The sequence below is a fragment of the Delphinus delphis genome, chromosome 10, assembly GCF_949987515.2.
Source record: "Delphinus delphis chromosome 10, mDelDel1.2, whole genome shotgun sequence".
In the NCBI taxonomy this organism is placed as follows: Eukaryota; Metazoa; Chordata; class Mammalia; order Artiodactyla; family Delphinidae; genus Delphinus; species Delphinus delphis.
The window spans coordinates 37,922,231-37,936,272 of NC_082692.2; the positions used below are offsets into that span (position 1 = coordinate 37,922,231).

Consider the following 14,042-nt stretch of genomic DNA (forward strand, 5'->3'; position numbering starts at 1 on the left):
CCTAGGATTCTGGAGCAAAGCCACGCCCTGTACAGCAGAGAATTAGTCAGCATTTGAAAAGTAGTTCTTGACCAAATTGCACAATCCAGAGCGAACAGATCATTATTGTTTTAAGCTACTAAGTCTTAGGGTTGTTAACTATGAATAGGTAATCAGAAGATGCAGTAAGAGTACTTTGTTCTTTTTAATGTCATATAGTATTCCACTATATACAGATACCACAACTTATGTATCTTTTCTTATGTTATGGACATTTAGGTTGTTTCTGGTTTGGCTCTGTTATGAATAATGCTGCTATGAACATGTCTTTTGGCAGAAATGTGTACTCATTTCTCTTGAGAACAAACCTAAGAATAGAATTCCTGGTCACGGGGCAGGCATGAGGGAAGGCATCTTCAGGAGATATTGCCAAAGAGTTTTCCAAAGTAGTTAAAATAGTTTATAGTTCCATCAGAAGGTATAAGAGTTCCAGTTGCTCCAAATCCTTGCCAACGTTTGGCATTGTCAGTCTTTTTCATCTTAGTCATTCTGGTAGGTGTGTATCTTATTGTGGTTTTAATTTGCATTTCCCTGATGAGTAACAATATATTCTTTACTAAAAAAACCACACACACAAGAAACCAAAATGTTGACAGTGGCACTCTACAGAGGTGTGATGATTTATTATTTTGTTTTGTTATTGTTGTCTGCTTTTTGTTCTGTAGTCTTGGTCTTTCTATTTGCTAAGCTTTCTGCATTTTTAAAATTTAAGTGCTTAATTTTTTAAATTATAAAAACAATCCAGGGCTTCCCTGGTGGCGCAGTGGTTGAGAGTCCGCCTGCTGATGCAGGGGACACGGGTTTGTGCCCCGGTCCGGGAAGATCCCACATGCCGCAGAGTGGCTGGGCCTGTGAGCCATGGCTGCTGAGCCTGCGCATCCGGAGCCTGTGCTCCGTGACGGGAGAGGCCACAGCAGTGAGAGGCCTGCGTACAGCAAAAAAAAAAAAAAAAAAAAAAAAAAAAAAATCCAAAAAACCTCCACCTACTTGTTCTTATAAATAACAAGGTATATTGACGACAACAGTAATATTACAAGTGAAGTCACCAGAAATATTTATTGAGCACCTACTGTATATCCAGCACTGTGGGAGGGGCTTTGAAGGACACAGGGCAGTACAGGACTTATTCTCTGCCCTTGAGAGGTTTACAGTCTAGGTGGAGACAGAAGAACCAGGACATATGGGAGCCAGGAGAAAACAGTCCAGGCCAGGATGTTACAGGAGCTGGAAGGTGTCTGGGGTCAGAGCCACCAAGTGGTTCAGTGCCAGGAAAGACAACAACTCACAGCTCCCGGGCCCATATCCACCCACTTAGTGTGCCCTATCCATAGCCTCTACTCCCGCCATCATAAAACACCTAACTCCTTGTTCAGTTGCTATTCAAAGTGCAATGAAATGGGGGAGGGGTGGGGCAAATGGAAAACGTCCTTGGATGAGTTCCAGGGGCTGATGTCACAATCTCCCTCCTGCTTCTCACCCACATACCCCTCACACAGAGAGATCCCCATTCAAGGAGGCCTGTCTGACCATCCAGGACCACCACCCCAAGAGCTAAGAGGAGGGGGTGGTCACTGCTTGAGCTGCCTGAGGTAGAACTGGGGAACCCTACTTCTAGCGTGCCCCTTCCCCTTCCAGTCCACTGAGTTGGGGGACAGGCACCCCGGAGTTGCCACCCAGGGCTGAGAAGGTACAAAAGGGAAAGGACATGGAGGAAGGGAGAGGAGCAGAGAGGGACTGAGAGCCCAACTGGGAAAGAGGGGCCTCTGGGGCCCCTAGAAAAGTGCAGGGGAAGGCGAAGCCAAACACTGAGGCCGGCTCCCCCACGGGTGGAGGGGAGGTGGGGTGGTCTGCTACGGGACCCGACCTTCCCCACACCTTCACGGGACCGAGGGGGTTATCAAGGGCCACAAGGGTATCAAATCCCCAGGCCTGTTCCAGGCTGTGCCCACTTCAAGGTCACCCTGCCCAACCTTCGAGGGGAGTGAGGGGACCTCAAAGTTTCGATGATGCTCCCCACTCTGTTGGGTCCCCTTCAAAGTGCTATCTGTTCACTTCTCAAATTATAAGGAATTCAGGTCTGAGAATGCGGGAAAGGGGTAGAATTTTGTAATACTCATCAGACGGTGAGGGGAGGGAGCCAGGTACCTCCAGAGAGTACCACCCAGCTGGTGAGGGTCGTGCCAGCCTCACCGTACCTCAGGGAGAGAGGAAATGGACAGCAAAGGATGAGGAGGGCTTAAATAAGAGTTCACATAATAAAAATACCTAGCACTCTAATAAGCCTAGTTTTCTGCTACCTAATTTTTTTTTAAATAATTCTAATGCCAGAGGCTGGGGGTCTGAGGAGGGTGGGGGCAAGCAGGGTATATACATGAGGAGGAGTTTAAATTAAAACACAAATAATAATTAAGACACACAAACTGAAGGAATCAGGCAAAAGATGTAGAAGAGGCCTACAGTGGCCCCCTTGTTTCCAGGATGACCTAGCTTCCAGCGGCTGGGTTAGGGCTTCCTCTTGGAGCTGATCAGCCGGCGTTTAGAGTGATAGAAATCTGAGGAGAGAGAATAGAAGTCAGCCAGGCCAGGAGGAAGAGGGCCCAGCAGAACCACCCATCCAAGGCAAACTGCAGAGGGGCCAGGGACCCCTCCCCAGGGCCAGAGGGACACACTGCCAAGTCCAGGGAAGAACTGTGGCAACTTCTGGCCCATCTCCCAGAGGAGCATTTCCAGAGCATCCCACCGTACTTCACAGATGTGATTAATAATAGGACCTACGCCCATGGGCCAGCTGTAAGGCAAGCTGCCCTATACAGTAGCCACTAATCCTATGTGGTTATTTAAATTAACTAACATTAAACAAAATGCAAAATTCAATTCCTCGGTCACACTAGCCAGATGTCAAGTACTTGGCGGCCATGTGTGGCCAGCGGCACTGGACATTTGCATCTTTACAGAGTTCTATCGGAGAGCACTGCTCTGGGGATTGCATTAGATAATCCATGAAAAATGTTCTGCACAATGCCTGGGCTGTATAAAGTTAGCTATTATTATTATTATCATTATCAGTATTAGTTCTAACCCAGCTGCAAATTAGCTGTGGAATTCTTGGCTGCATCTCTCCAAGCCTCATTTTCCTCACCTATAAAATGAGGATAACACGGGTATGGTGCTCTGAGGATTAAATGAAATGCTCTCTAAAAGACTTTGGTTGATGGGGAATTCCCTGGCGGTCCAGTGGTTAGGATTCCACACTTTCACTGCCAAGGGCCCAGGTCCAATCCTTGGTCAGTGAACTAAGATCCTGCAAGCCGTGCATGGTGAAGCCAAAAAATAATAATAATAATAACAGTAATAATAATAAAATTTTAAAGTAAAAAATTAAAAAAAAAAAAGACTTTGGTCGAAGGCCTGGCAAAAGACTTTGGTCAAAGGCCTGGCATACTTAGCGTTCAAATGTCAGTATCATTCATTCAGTTTTCCTCAAGCACCTGCTATGTGTCAGATACCATCCTAGGTGCTGAGGATTCAGCAATGAACAACAGAGCTACAGATTCCTTTCTTGTGGAGATAATATCCTAGTTGGGGAGATGGACAATATCAAGATAAGGAAGTAGCCGTTGATAGTTTAAAAAGTGTCAAAAAGAGAAAAATAGGCAGGGAAGGGGGGCTGGAGGTGTGTATGTGTGTTGGGGAAGGGGAGTTAAGTTTGAATAGGACAGCCGGGAAATTCTCATTAGCTTTCTCTCCACTGCAAATTCATTGCGGGACCTTAGGCAAATCATTCTACCTCTCTGGGCCTTGTTTCTTTGCCTACAGAAGGATGGCAATAATGTCTTATGGTATAGGATTGCTATAAGGACTGAAAGAAATCTAGAAACTTAGCAAAGGGCTTGGCATATAATCAATGTTCCAAATAAATGTTAGCTGGTTGTTCTTGGCAGCAGGCTAGCTGTGTGACCTCAGGCAAGTTACTTCCCCTCTCTGGGCCTGTTTCCCACTCTGAGGTATGAGGAAGCTGGGCCAGATAGTTCAGCCCTTGCACCATGAATTCTGGGAGTCTTGATCCCTTGCAGTATCCTTCTCTGCACTTGTCCTCACCTGTCATGCTGGTCTGTCGCCGTTTTCGTCCCTGGGAGGTGCCCGGCCCTCCCAGGGACCCCTCAGGCCGCTCTGGGGAGCGAGGCACGAGCGTGCAGGACAGTGACAGGTCCACGTGGTCCTCCTGAGATGTCCCCTGCAGCAGGGCAGATGAGGTGCTCGGCCACTTGCCCCCTCCCAGGTCGTCCCGGGTCCCCCGGGGCCCTGCAGGCAGGTAGAGCTTGGGCAGGCCAAGGCCCCTCACGCGCTCCCAGGCGAAGTCACCCTCCAGAGGGGTCTCGGTGACAAAGTCGAAGTTCCATCGATCTCGGGCCTCCTGCACGCAGCTGGCCATCAGGGCGTCGCAGTCCCGGCGCAGCTGCTCACTGTCCACCGGGCCAAAGAGGCGGCGGCACGCCTTGCTGCCGCGTGGGATCTGATGGGCATCCCTGGATGGCTCTGACATGGTGCCTGCAGCTGGAACACAAGTAAGACCCTGGTCACTGGAGAAATCAGACCCTCCCTTACCCGGCCGTGCTTCACTCTGTAACCTCAGGCGAGGTCTTCCTACTAGAACGTGAGGTGAGACGATCACTCTGGTTCCTTCCAGCTAATTTCCCCCCACTTCCCTCCCACAGGCTCTCCCAACACCCCAGCAACACACACAGGGCTGGGGCAGAGCTCAGCCAGCCTGGCACCCCAAGGTCACTGGGGAAGCAGGCAGCTGAAGGGCAAGTTTATGTATGTCAACAAAGGCAGGTTTATTGCAATAGCAGGGATCAGGGTCCTGTTTACCACCAGGTATTATCAGGTAAAATGAATTTGTTTTCCCCCCTGAGGTGTCCCTCATGGGTGTGAATGCCCCAAGTCTGTGTGAATTGCCAGAGTCCAGCAGTTTCCTAACCCCAGACCTGGCCAGGAGGTCAATTCCCAAGTAAATGGACAGCTCCTCGAGCCTCCTGAAACCCTCCATCTAGATGCTCATGTGGAGTAATCCTGCTCAGCTACTTAAAACCACCCTGGACTTTGGGGTAAAAAACACCTGGGTTCTAGGGCTTCCCTGGTGGCGCAGTGGTTGAGAATCTGCCTGCTAATGCAGGAGACACAGGTTCGAGCCCTGGTCTGAGAGGATCCCACATGCTGCGGAGCAACTAAGCCTGTGAGCCACAACTACTGAGCCTGCACGTCTGGAGCCTGTGCTCCGCAACGGGAGAGGCCGCGATAGTGAGAGGCCCGCGCACCGCGAAGAGTGGCCTCGCTTGCCACAACTAGAGAAAGCCCTCGCACAGAAACGAAGACCCAACACAGCAAAGATAAATAAATTAATTAATAAACTCCTACCCCCAACATCTTCTAAAAAAATGAATAAATAAAAATAAAAACACCTGGGTTCTAGTCCTAGCTCTGCCACTTACTATCTCAACTTTAAAAAAGTCACTTAACGTCTTTCGGCCTCAATTTCCTCATCTGTAAAATGGGACTGCATGCAAGTCTAAAGCAGGGCTGTAGAAGCATGCTCAAGCAGTTGATCCGTGAGTCCCTCCAGGCAAGGCAGATGGAACAGAGTTGGGAGGCTGTATCTTGGTGGTTAAAAGTGAGGGCTCTGGAACCAGGCCACCTGGGTTGGAATCCAGGCTCTGCTGGGTGAACCTGGACAAGTGGCTTCACTTCTCTGGGCTCTATTTTCCTCATCTATAAAATGGAGACAGCAATAGTGAATGTCTCAGAGGACAGATGTGAGGATTAACTGAGTTAATGTAGATAATGTGCTTAGAGCAGTACCTAGTATATAGAAGTGCTTGGAAAATATTATTATTATTTCTCTCTGCCTTTAGTTCTGCCTGAGCTCCTCCCCATCACTCCACCTGGGCCACTGCCTCCTTCAGACAGCAGCTGACAGGTGTTGTGCGCTGAGGGCCTTTCCCAAGGATGTCATCATGCAGGCAGCCTGGGGGTGAGGAGCAACTAGGCAGGGCAGGGCAGGGAGATGACTTCTCCCAGGCTGAGCCACATCCTGCCAGGCACATGAGGTGACCTGAAGTCTAGACAACATGGAAGCCCCTGCCCCATTTTGCCTGCATCCAAAGAACCCATTTTTCAGGCAAAGAAAATTAAAGGCACCCGTCTACCTGGTTCCTCTCCTCCCACGTCAGGAGAGGGAAAACTAAGGATGAGTTTGCCCGTGAGGGAGTGCTGGCACCTACCTGCCCTGCTCCGGCCTGACTCCAGGATGAGCTCCTGCACGACCTTGACAGGGACTGGGTTTTCTGGGGACAAGTCCTGCTTTTCAGGCTCTGAGGGTGAAAGCTCTGCTGCGTGACCTCCTGGGACAGGAAGCCCTGAACCCACACCACACCTACCCCTCCACACTCCACCTCTCACAGTGAGTGGAGCCCTCAACGCAATGTCTTAGCTGATAGGGGAGGGGAGGCACTAGGTGACCTCAGATCAAGTTAAAAGGGCAGGAGTTATGAGACTTGCCCCAAAACCACACAGTTAAAAGGATCAAGGGCCACTGCCACATAGAGAGGGGTAACATAGTGCAGTGGGCAAAGCCCACAAATAACCTTTGCTCACTCTCTTCAGGGAAGGATTGAGATTTATTTTTATATTTTATGTGCCAAGGCCTGTTCTAAGAAGTTTACAAATATTAATTTTCTGAAAAAGTGAGTACATTAGCTCTTTTACCGAAGAGGTAACCAAGGTGCAGAGAAGTTAAGTAACTTCCCCAAGGTCACACAGCTCACAAGTGGCACAGCCAGGATTTGAACCCAGGCCTGAATGCCCTGGGTTCTGTGCTCTGGTGTTGAACCCTACTCCCTCTCTAATTTTGAGGTTTCTTAACCAGAGAGCCACTTGAGCTTTTTCAAAATGTAGACTGACAGGCCCCTCCTTCCCCAGACCAATTAAATTCAAATGTTTGACAGCTCTCCAGATGGGCATGTTTGGGGTACCAGCCAAGAGGGGACACACAGAATGTCCTGAATAGACACTATGGATCTCAGTTCTTCATTGGTACATGGAGGAGAAGCCCACCTAGGGCTTTATCAGGGAGCTGGATATTCCCTAGCTTCTAGGAGCTGAAGATGGGACCAGAATCCAGGCAGGGACCCTCTCTACTTCTGCTACCCCTTCCCTACGGCTCTCATAGGCTCCCCACCAAAATCTTCTCTCATGCCCATTATTATAACTCCCACCTGAGAAAACAAACAAAAACCCTTGTTTTACAAACAAGTAACTGAGAATAGCTTCCTTTGTTGGCCTTCCTGCCTTCGACTTCAACCATATTTTCATACTCAAATAAATGGTTAGCTCTCAGTAAACACTGCTGAACCAATAGGGTACTCTTTTTAAGAGGCGGGGGAGCGACCTCAGATCAGCACTGGAATAGCGGCGGGAAGCAAAGGCGGGTGAAGCCTCCTTCCGCGGGAAGGCGTGTTTGCTATTAGCGCTGGGGCCAGAAGGGGGCGCTGGTCTACAGGAAATCACGCGCGGGATGGGAGGTGCGTGGGCAGAGCCTGGGACAGCGGCAGGGAGTAGTGATGAGTCAGTTTCCTGCAAAGAGCTCCCAGCCCGCCAAAACTTCGCTTCCACTCCGGCTGCACGTCACCCCAGAGTGAGGAGGGGGAGCGGGAGGGGGAGCGGGAGCCGCGAACACGTCACGCTGAGCCAGCTAGGCTTCCAAAACCCCCGCCACTGTTGGGAAACCGCGCGCTCTCGCGCCGTCTCTTGTGACACACACGCGCGCGCGCGCACACACACACACACACACACACCGCAAGCACAGGCGCGCCGAGATCTGGTCCCTCCACCTTATCTCCACGCCCAAAGCAGGGGATGAGTCAGATCCCTGGAAAATAAAAATAGACGGGAGCAACGAAAACAAAACCGCTCTTAAGTCCTCCCCGAAACGCAACGTGGAGGAAGGGAAGGAGGGAGCTGCCTGGGCGCCCTAAAGTACCAAACCAGTTCCAAGATTCTCGTCCCCACGGGGAGGGCGCGTGTCCCCGGGGGCCCCTGACAAGGCAGACAAGGCGGACGCACCGTGGTCCGCGCTGGGCGGCGGCGCCCGAAGGGCGACTCGCCCTCCTGCTCAACCGTGTCGCCCTCGGAGAGGGAATTCTGGACTAGGTTGGGGGCGCCCGGAGCCCCCGAATGCAGGCGACGGAGGTCCGGAGCGGCGTCGCACCCCGAAGCCCCATCCCTCAAAGACACGACCCCTCACCCCCTTCCTCCCTTGGCGGGGGCTGTGTGCCCCGCCGCCCCGCAGAGCAGGGCTCGGCCCCCGCCCCTGAATCCGTCCGTCCGACCCAAGGGCAGGCTGGGCCGGGGTTCTCCCGGCAGCGGTGGGAGAGACGTAGGTCCGGTTTCTGTGCTTCCCTAACTGACTGGCTGGCGCAAGGCGACTCAGCGCCGGGCCGCGGCTCCGGGTCCTCGAGGGCGCGCCGCGGGGCGGGGACCGGACACCCGGTCCTGGACCTCCTGGTGTCCCGGCTTCCCTGGGAACACTCTGTGCCAGCCAAATAGGTCACTGTGCTGATGGGGGGACAGAGACCGTGGAGAGGCAGGGAAGGGGACTTCTGGAGGAGCCGCCGTCTCCCAGCCCTGGCGGGGATCTGACCTCACCCGGCCCCGTTCCCTGGGGTCTTCTTGTCACCGTGAGTCACCTCCTCGCTAGCCCTTAAGGGACGTGTCCCGACACGTTCCCAAGGGCCGGAGACACAGCCCGCGCTGACCTCAGCGCCCAGCCTATTGGCGGACACGGCAGCGTTGGGGACCCAGACCTCGGTTCTGGGCCGGGATGGCACCGATTGGATCCGAGAGCCGCCCGGGAGCGGATCCCAGATGAACCTGCTCGGCTCGGCTTTCCCCACCCCTCCCGGACCCCTCCGCGGACAGGGCTTCATCCCCACGCCGCAAGCGCACCAAGCCTGGGGCCCCGAGCTCACCCTCCGCCCGGTCCACGCCGTCCCTCGCCCCAGCTGAGCTTCAAGCGGAGGGAGCGTGGCGGGGATCTCTGAAATTAGTGCTCCCTCTCCCCGCCCGGAATCTCCGACACATCCCGGCCCCTGTCCCACGCGCACATATAGACTCGGGTGTGCGCAAAACCGAGCCCCAAGCACGGACCCACGCACGCCATTCACCTGTGAACACAGTACACACACGCTGCTGCGGACATACACCCACGGAGGTGCGCGGACCACACGCGGACACGCTCGGCTCAGCTCAGAGCCGCAGCCCGGGATTCCCTCTTGCCTGACCTGGCTCTCTCACCTCCTCTGAGGGTCTCGGTGTCTCAGTGAATCCGCTCCCAGCTCCTCGTCGCCCAGCTACCGACTCGGGCAGCTGCTCACACCTAAGCTGGCGCCGCCTGCATTCCCCTTATAAAAGGGCTGGAGGCGGGACCGGCCGCTCCGCCCACAGCGCGCCGGGGACCGGCCTCTGGGGGGACAACTGCGGCTCCCGTGCGCTCGCAACAGCGCTCTGGAAACCTCTGCGGCCAACCTCGCGTGCTGCAGGAGGGCGCTTCCCTCTCCCCACTACCCGCGCCTGGGTTTGTACGCTTGACACATTTCCCCACGAACTGCGCTCCAAATCTGTTTTTGTCAGTTGGGGAGTGAGTTGCCGCTCCTCCGGAGGGGACGACATTGTAAGTACAGGACCGAGGAGCCCCCTCTCTGGCCCACCACCAACTGACTCTGGGCAAGGGTTTACCCAAAGCAGTTGAATAGACCATGAGGAGTGTCATTAATAAATAAAAATCCTTAAATGATTTAAAAAAAACACACCTCACTTTGCAATTCCCAGAAAAGCCCCACTACACCACCTCTATTCCCATGGATTCCTCACTACAGCACCTCTGCCCATTACCTGAGGCACCCAGAGACCCCAATGAAGCATTCTTGGAGGCCAGAAAGGATTCAATTCCCTTTATTTCACAGATAAGGAAACCGAGGCCCACAGAACTAAAGGGATGAGAAGTTATTTGTCAAATGCTCCAGGGAAGAGAGGACTGGGCACGCTGCTAAGAAAGGGCCAACCTGGTCTCCAGGGGAAATGGGACACTGAACTAACTTTCCCACCCCCTCGTCCTCACTCCCTACACCCACCTCCCTCTCACCTCAGCAGAAGAAAGCTCTGTGATTGCAGCAGATTTGATGGCTAGGAAGGGGAGAAAGATTTGGTGGGTGAGTTAGCTCCTGGGTAGTCCCCACACAGCCCACATACGCTGCTGGGAAACCGAGGCTCAGAGTTCAGTGGCCTGACTCATAACACAGCAAATAAATGGCGATGGCTGGAACATAGGCCTTTTGTCTCTCATCCAGAGCCCTCTGCTTGTTGCCCTCTCTGTTTCAGTGGCTCTAGAATGAGGGAAATGCCCTGCACCCCTCATTTCGAGGCAGTATACTGAGGCAGTATACTGATGAAAGACAATTCTGGAAACGTCCACTGGTGCTTCTGACAGATACAAAAGCAAGTGAGGTGCCCCGCTGTTCCACACCCCTAGCCCCACTTGCACCCCACCTTTGCTTCCTCCTTCACCTAAAACATTTGCAGTTTCTCCTTTTAAAAAATTGCAGAGAACAGAGTGTTAATCTGAACAGAAATCTACTAAGAAATAGAATCCAGGCTTGGAACAGCTACAATTACTGACATCTAGGGCTGTTCAGTGTCTGGAAATCTCTGCCCAGACATGCCCAGTCTATTTCCTCTAATGCAGCTGACCTCAGGAAAGACAGACCTCCTTCTCCTCTACTGCTGGGACAAGAGCCTGGGTAGGGGTAGGAGGGCACATTACCAGACCCCCTTGCCTACCTAATTTTGGAATCAGGCCAGGACTTCAGAAGGACCTCTAAAAGGCCAAGATCCCAGGACCAGCCCCCTTCTCCCCCAGTTCCACCCTCCCCAGTTCCACCCTCCCCACCTCCAACACACCCGTACCCACACCACCCAAAGGCTGGGTTGTCAAATGTCCAGCAGAAGACGGGCATATCCTCCAACTGCCTTGAATCCCCTTGGCTTTCAGACATTTCAGATAGACTTGACATTGTCTGTCTGTTTACTTTGGGAAAAAAATTTAATGAAGGCTTGTATTGAATTATTTAAAGTTTTGTGGTCCTGAGCTTCACAATGAAATAATTCTTTTTGTTGTTTTTGTTGGGAAGTGAATTTTTTTTTATAACTTCTAGCTCACCACCACCACCACAACAGAATTCAACAAATATTTATTAAGCACCTACTGAGTGTCTAGTACTGTTCAGCACTTAAAAAAAAAAGTTTCCAACCATACACTTGAATGTATAGCCAGGTATGCTTTTAAAGGAGGACTTCTGCCCTGAAGAAGCAAAGAAGCAGGTTGTTAGAAGCCACATGCAAGATCTAACTCCCAAAACACACACACACACACACACACACACACACACACACACACACACACACACTAGATCCCAGGCCAGTCCCAAGGGATCTGCTGCAAATCACATATTCTGTTCAGAGGAACTCAGACCATGGTCTCCCTAGGGTCTCTGGGGGTCTCCTGTCTCCTACCACCCCCCTCTTCTCTGAAAGCAGGAAGCCCCAAGGACAAAACAGCCACCAGCTTCTTCTATGCCAGGGCTCAACATGTTAGGACATGTTCCTGAGGGCCTGAATGCTAGTCAGGACCACAGCCTGCTGCCCGGGCCTGCTCCCAAGGAAGCAGGCAGCTTAGGGATGTAGGGAGACTCAGCCTGAGAGGCCGGAGGATCCAGGTCAGCCCCCATCCAGGAGGGACGTGATGACAGAAAGGAAAGGTAGAAGCCCTAGCCTGAAGAAGGAGGATGTGAGGAAGGCTCAATGGTGGCCACAGGAGCTGCCCAGAAAGCAGGGGGAAGTGCTGGGAACAATGTCACTGTTTTCTCAGAAAAGGCCTGCGGAGTCCCTAACAGGGGCTGTCAGCTTTCAGTGGAATTCACTTCCACACAGGCTCCCAAGAAGTGAGACCCCCAGAGAAGTGGCAGAACAGAGACATTATTATATTATTGAGCAGAAGTCCCGCTTGCTTTTTTTTAAAGGAAGAATGAGATTGGGAGCTCCCCCAACTCCACCCCCCGACCTTCTGGGGGTTTTACCCAGCCAGTACAAAGATCAGAATTGACCATACAGTGAGGTAGAAGAATTTGTGACAGAATTTGTGCCAAATACTTCCAGCTTCCCTGAGCTAGCAATTTCACCTTGTCTAAGCCTGAAATTTCACCATTAGAAATTCATTTCTATAGTATTAAGTTCTGTTCTTCATTAAATAAGATCATATAGGCAAAATGCTTAGCATAGTGCCTGGCACATAGAAATCAGCACGGCAAATGAGTGCCTGAATCCTGCAGAGGGTTCTGGGTGGCACAGCACAGTGTGAATGTGTTGATCATATCATTTAGGGACTAGAAGGTGGTGAGGGAATGTTGTGAACACAGGCCACCTGAGGAGTGAAGGGCTCCCTGTGCCTTTGCACATATTGTTCCTTCTTCTTGGAATGAGTATTCCTGACCAATATGCCCCACCTCCACTCCTTTCTCCACCCATTGAACTCCTACTGATCCTTCATGACCCGACCTATATGACCCCTTGGGGCAAGGCTTTCTCAGGGCTTCCTCTGGCTCCCAGAGCCCCTGGTAAGCAATACACTCCACTGTGCTTTACTGGCTTGCCTGGTTCATGTGCCTACTGCATCCTCTGAGATGGGAACCTAGAGAGGATGAGCCCATATTTTATTCATCTTTGTACCTTCAAGGCCTAGCAGCCTCAGCCTAATCTCAGTGAATATTTATGGAAGAGCCATTTTTGGCCTGCACTCTGAGGTTAGGCTTCAGTGCCTCTGCTTCTCAGCCCTCTCTTTTATTTATTCATTCATCTGTTTACTCATGTATTCATTAAAAAATAATATAATTAACACTCACTGCTCAACCCAAGAATTAGAACATTACAAATCATTGATACCTTCCTGTGATTTCCTCTCCTATGCTGACCCTTCCTCCCCTACCCCAAAATAAACACTATCTTGCAGTGTACACTATTTTATGTTGAACTTTCTTTTGTTTTCAGTAGTTTTATCACATGTGACCAAGACAGTAATGCTCTTCCACTTTTCTACGTGCTCGCCTACATTTCCCAGCCCCTCCTTGTAGTTTAGACTGGGTAACGTGACTGGTTCTAGCCAATGAAATGTGAACATAAGTGACATTTTCCTCCTTGGAACTGAGGTCAAGTGAAATTCTCCAGCCTTTCTGTCCTCCCTGGCTGTGGCAAAAGTGAGGTCTCATGTCCCAGATGGTGCCACCTCACTATGGCAGATCCTCCCTCAGCCTAATTTCCCGAGTGGCTGTGTGGAGCCAAGCACCCCGCCAACTTGTATGTGAGAAAGAAATCATCTCTTGTTATATGAAGTCAGTGAAATGTGAAGCTTCTTTGTTCCTGCAGCATAACCTACCTAAGATTTATCCATATGGCTATCGGTGATTGCGGTTTGTGCAAGTCTGTGGCACCCAATGAAGTACAGCTCTGGGCATTTGCACTCTCTTGACGTTGCCTCCCCTTGAATCTGTCTGGCTTATGACTCTTTTAGCCAATAGAATGGGTAATTCTGTGCCTGTTCTAGGTCTAACCCTTAATAAGGTCTAGCAACTTCTGCTTTTGCATTCTTGAGGAACTTGAGACACCACGTGAGAATTTTGATTACTCTGAGACCACCATGCTGAGAGAAGTCATGTGGAGGCCACATGCAAGATAACCAAGTCTACTCCCCCATGCACAATAGCTCCAAGTGATCTCCTAGCTGACCGCCAGCATCAACATGCCAACCACATGAGAGGACCATTTTAAAAGTTGATATTTCACCCTCAGTTAATCCTCCCCAGTTGAAGCCACATGGAGTAGAGACAAGCCATCCCCAA

The 14,042-nt window shown here is 51.4% G+C and overlaps 1 protein-coding gene across 2 annotated transcripts; it reads right to left on the reverse strand.

The window, feature by feature from the left end:
* Nucleotides 1-1,075: 1,075 nt before the first annotated feature.
* Nucleotides 1,076-9,466, reverse strand: CDKN1A (cyclin dependent kinase inhibitor 1A). 2 transcript variants are annotated; one of them, XM_060021910.1, is made up of 3 exons: nt 9,391-9,466; nt 4,138-4,593; nt 1,076-2,591 (listed from the first exon to the last, which is right to left on the reverse strand). In XM_060021910.1, exons 2-3 carry the CDS (start codon nt 4,580-4,582, stop codon nt 2,542-2,544), a joined length of 495 nt encoding a protein of 164 aa, XP_059877893.1. In that variant the 5' UTR covers nt 4,583-4,593; nt 9,391-9,466; the 3' UTR covers nt 1,076-2,541. The 2 variants fall into 2 exon arrangements, with proteins under 2 accessions (XP_059877893.1, XP_059877894.1); XM_060021911.1 differs by having other exon boundaries at nt 9,378-9,464.
* Between the last annotated feature and the right edge of the window lie 4,576 nt (nt 9,467-14,042).

Excerpts from the sequence above, each read along its gene's own strand:
- CDKN1A (XM_060021910.1), bottom strand. The coding sequence starts at position 4,582 with ATGTCAGAGCCATCCAGGGATGCCCATCAGATCCCACGCGGCAGCAAG. Across the intron at positions 2,592-4,137 it reads GCGACAGACCAGCATGACAG|ATTTCTATCACTCTAAACGC; the intron begins GTGAGGACAAGT and ends CTCTCTCCTCAG.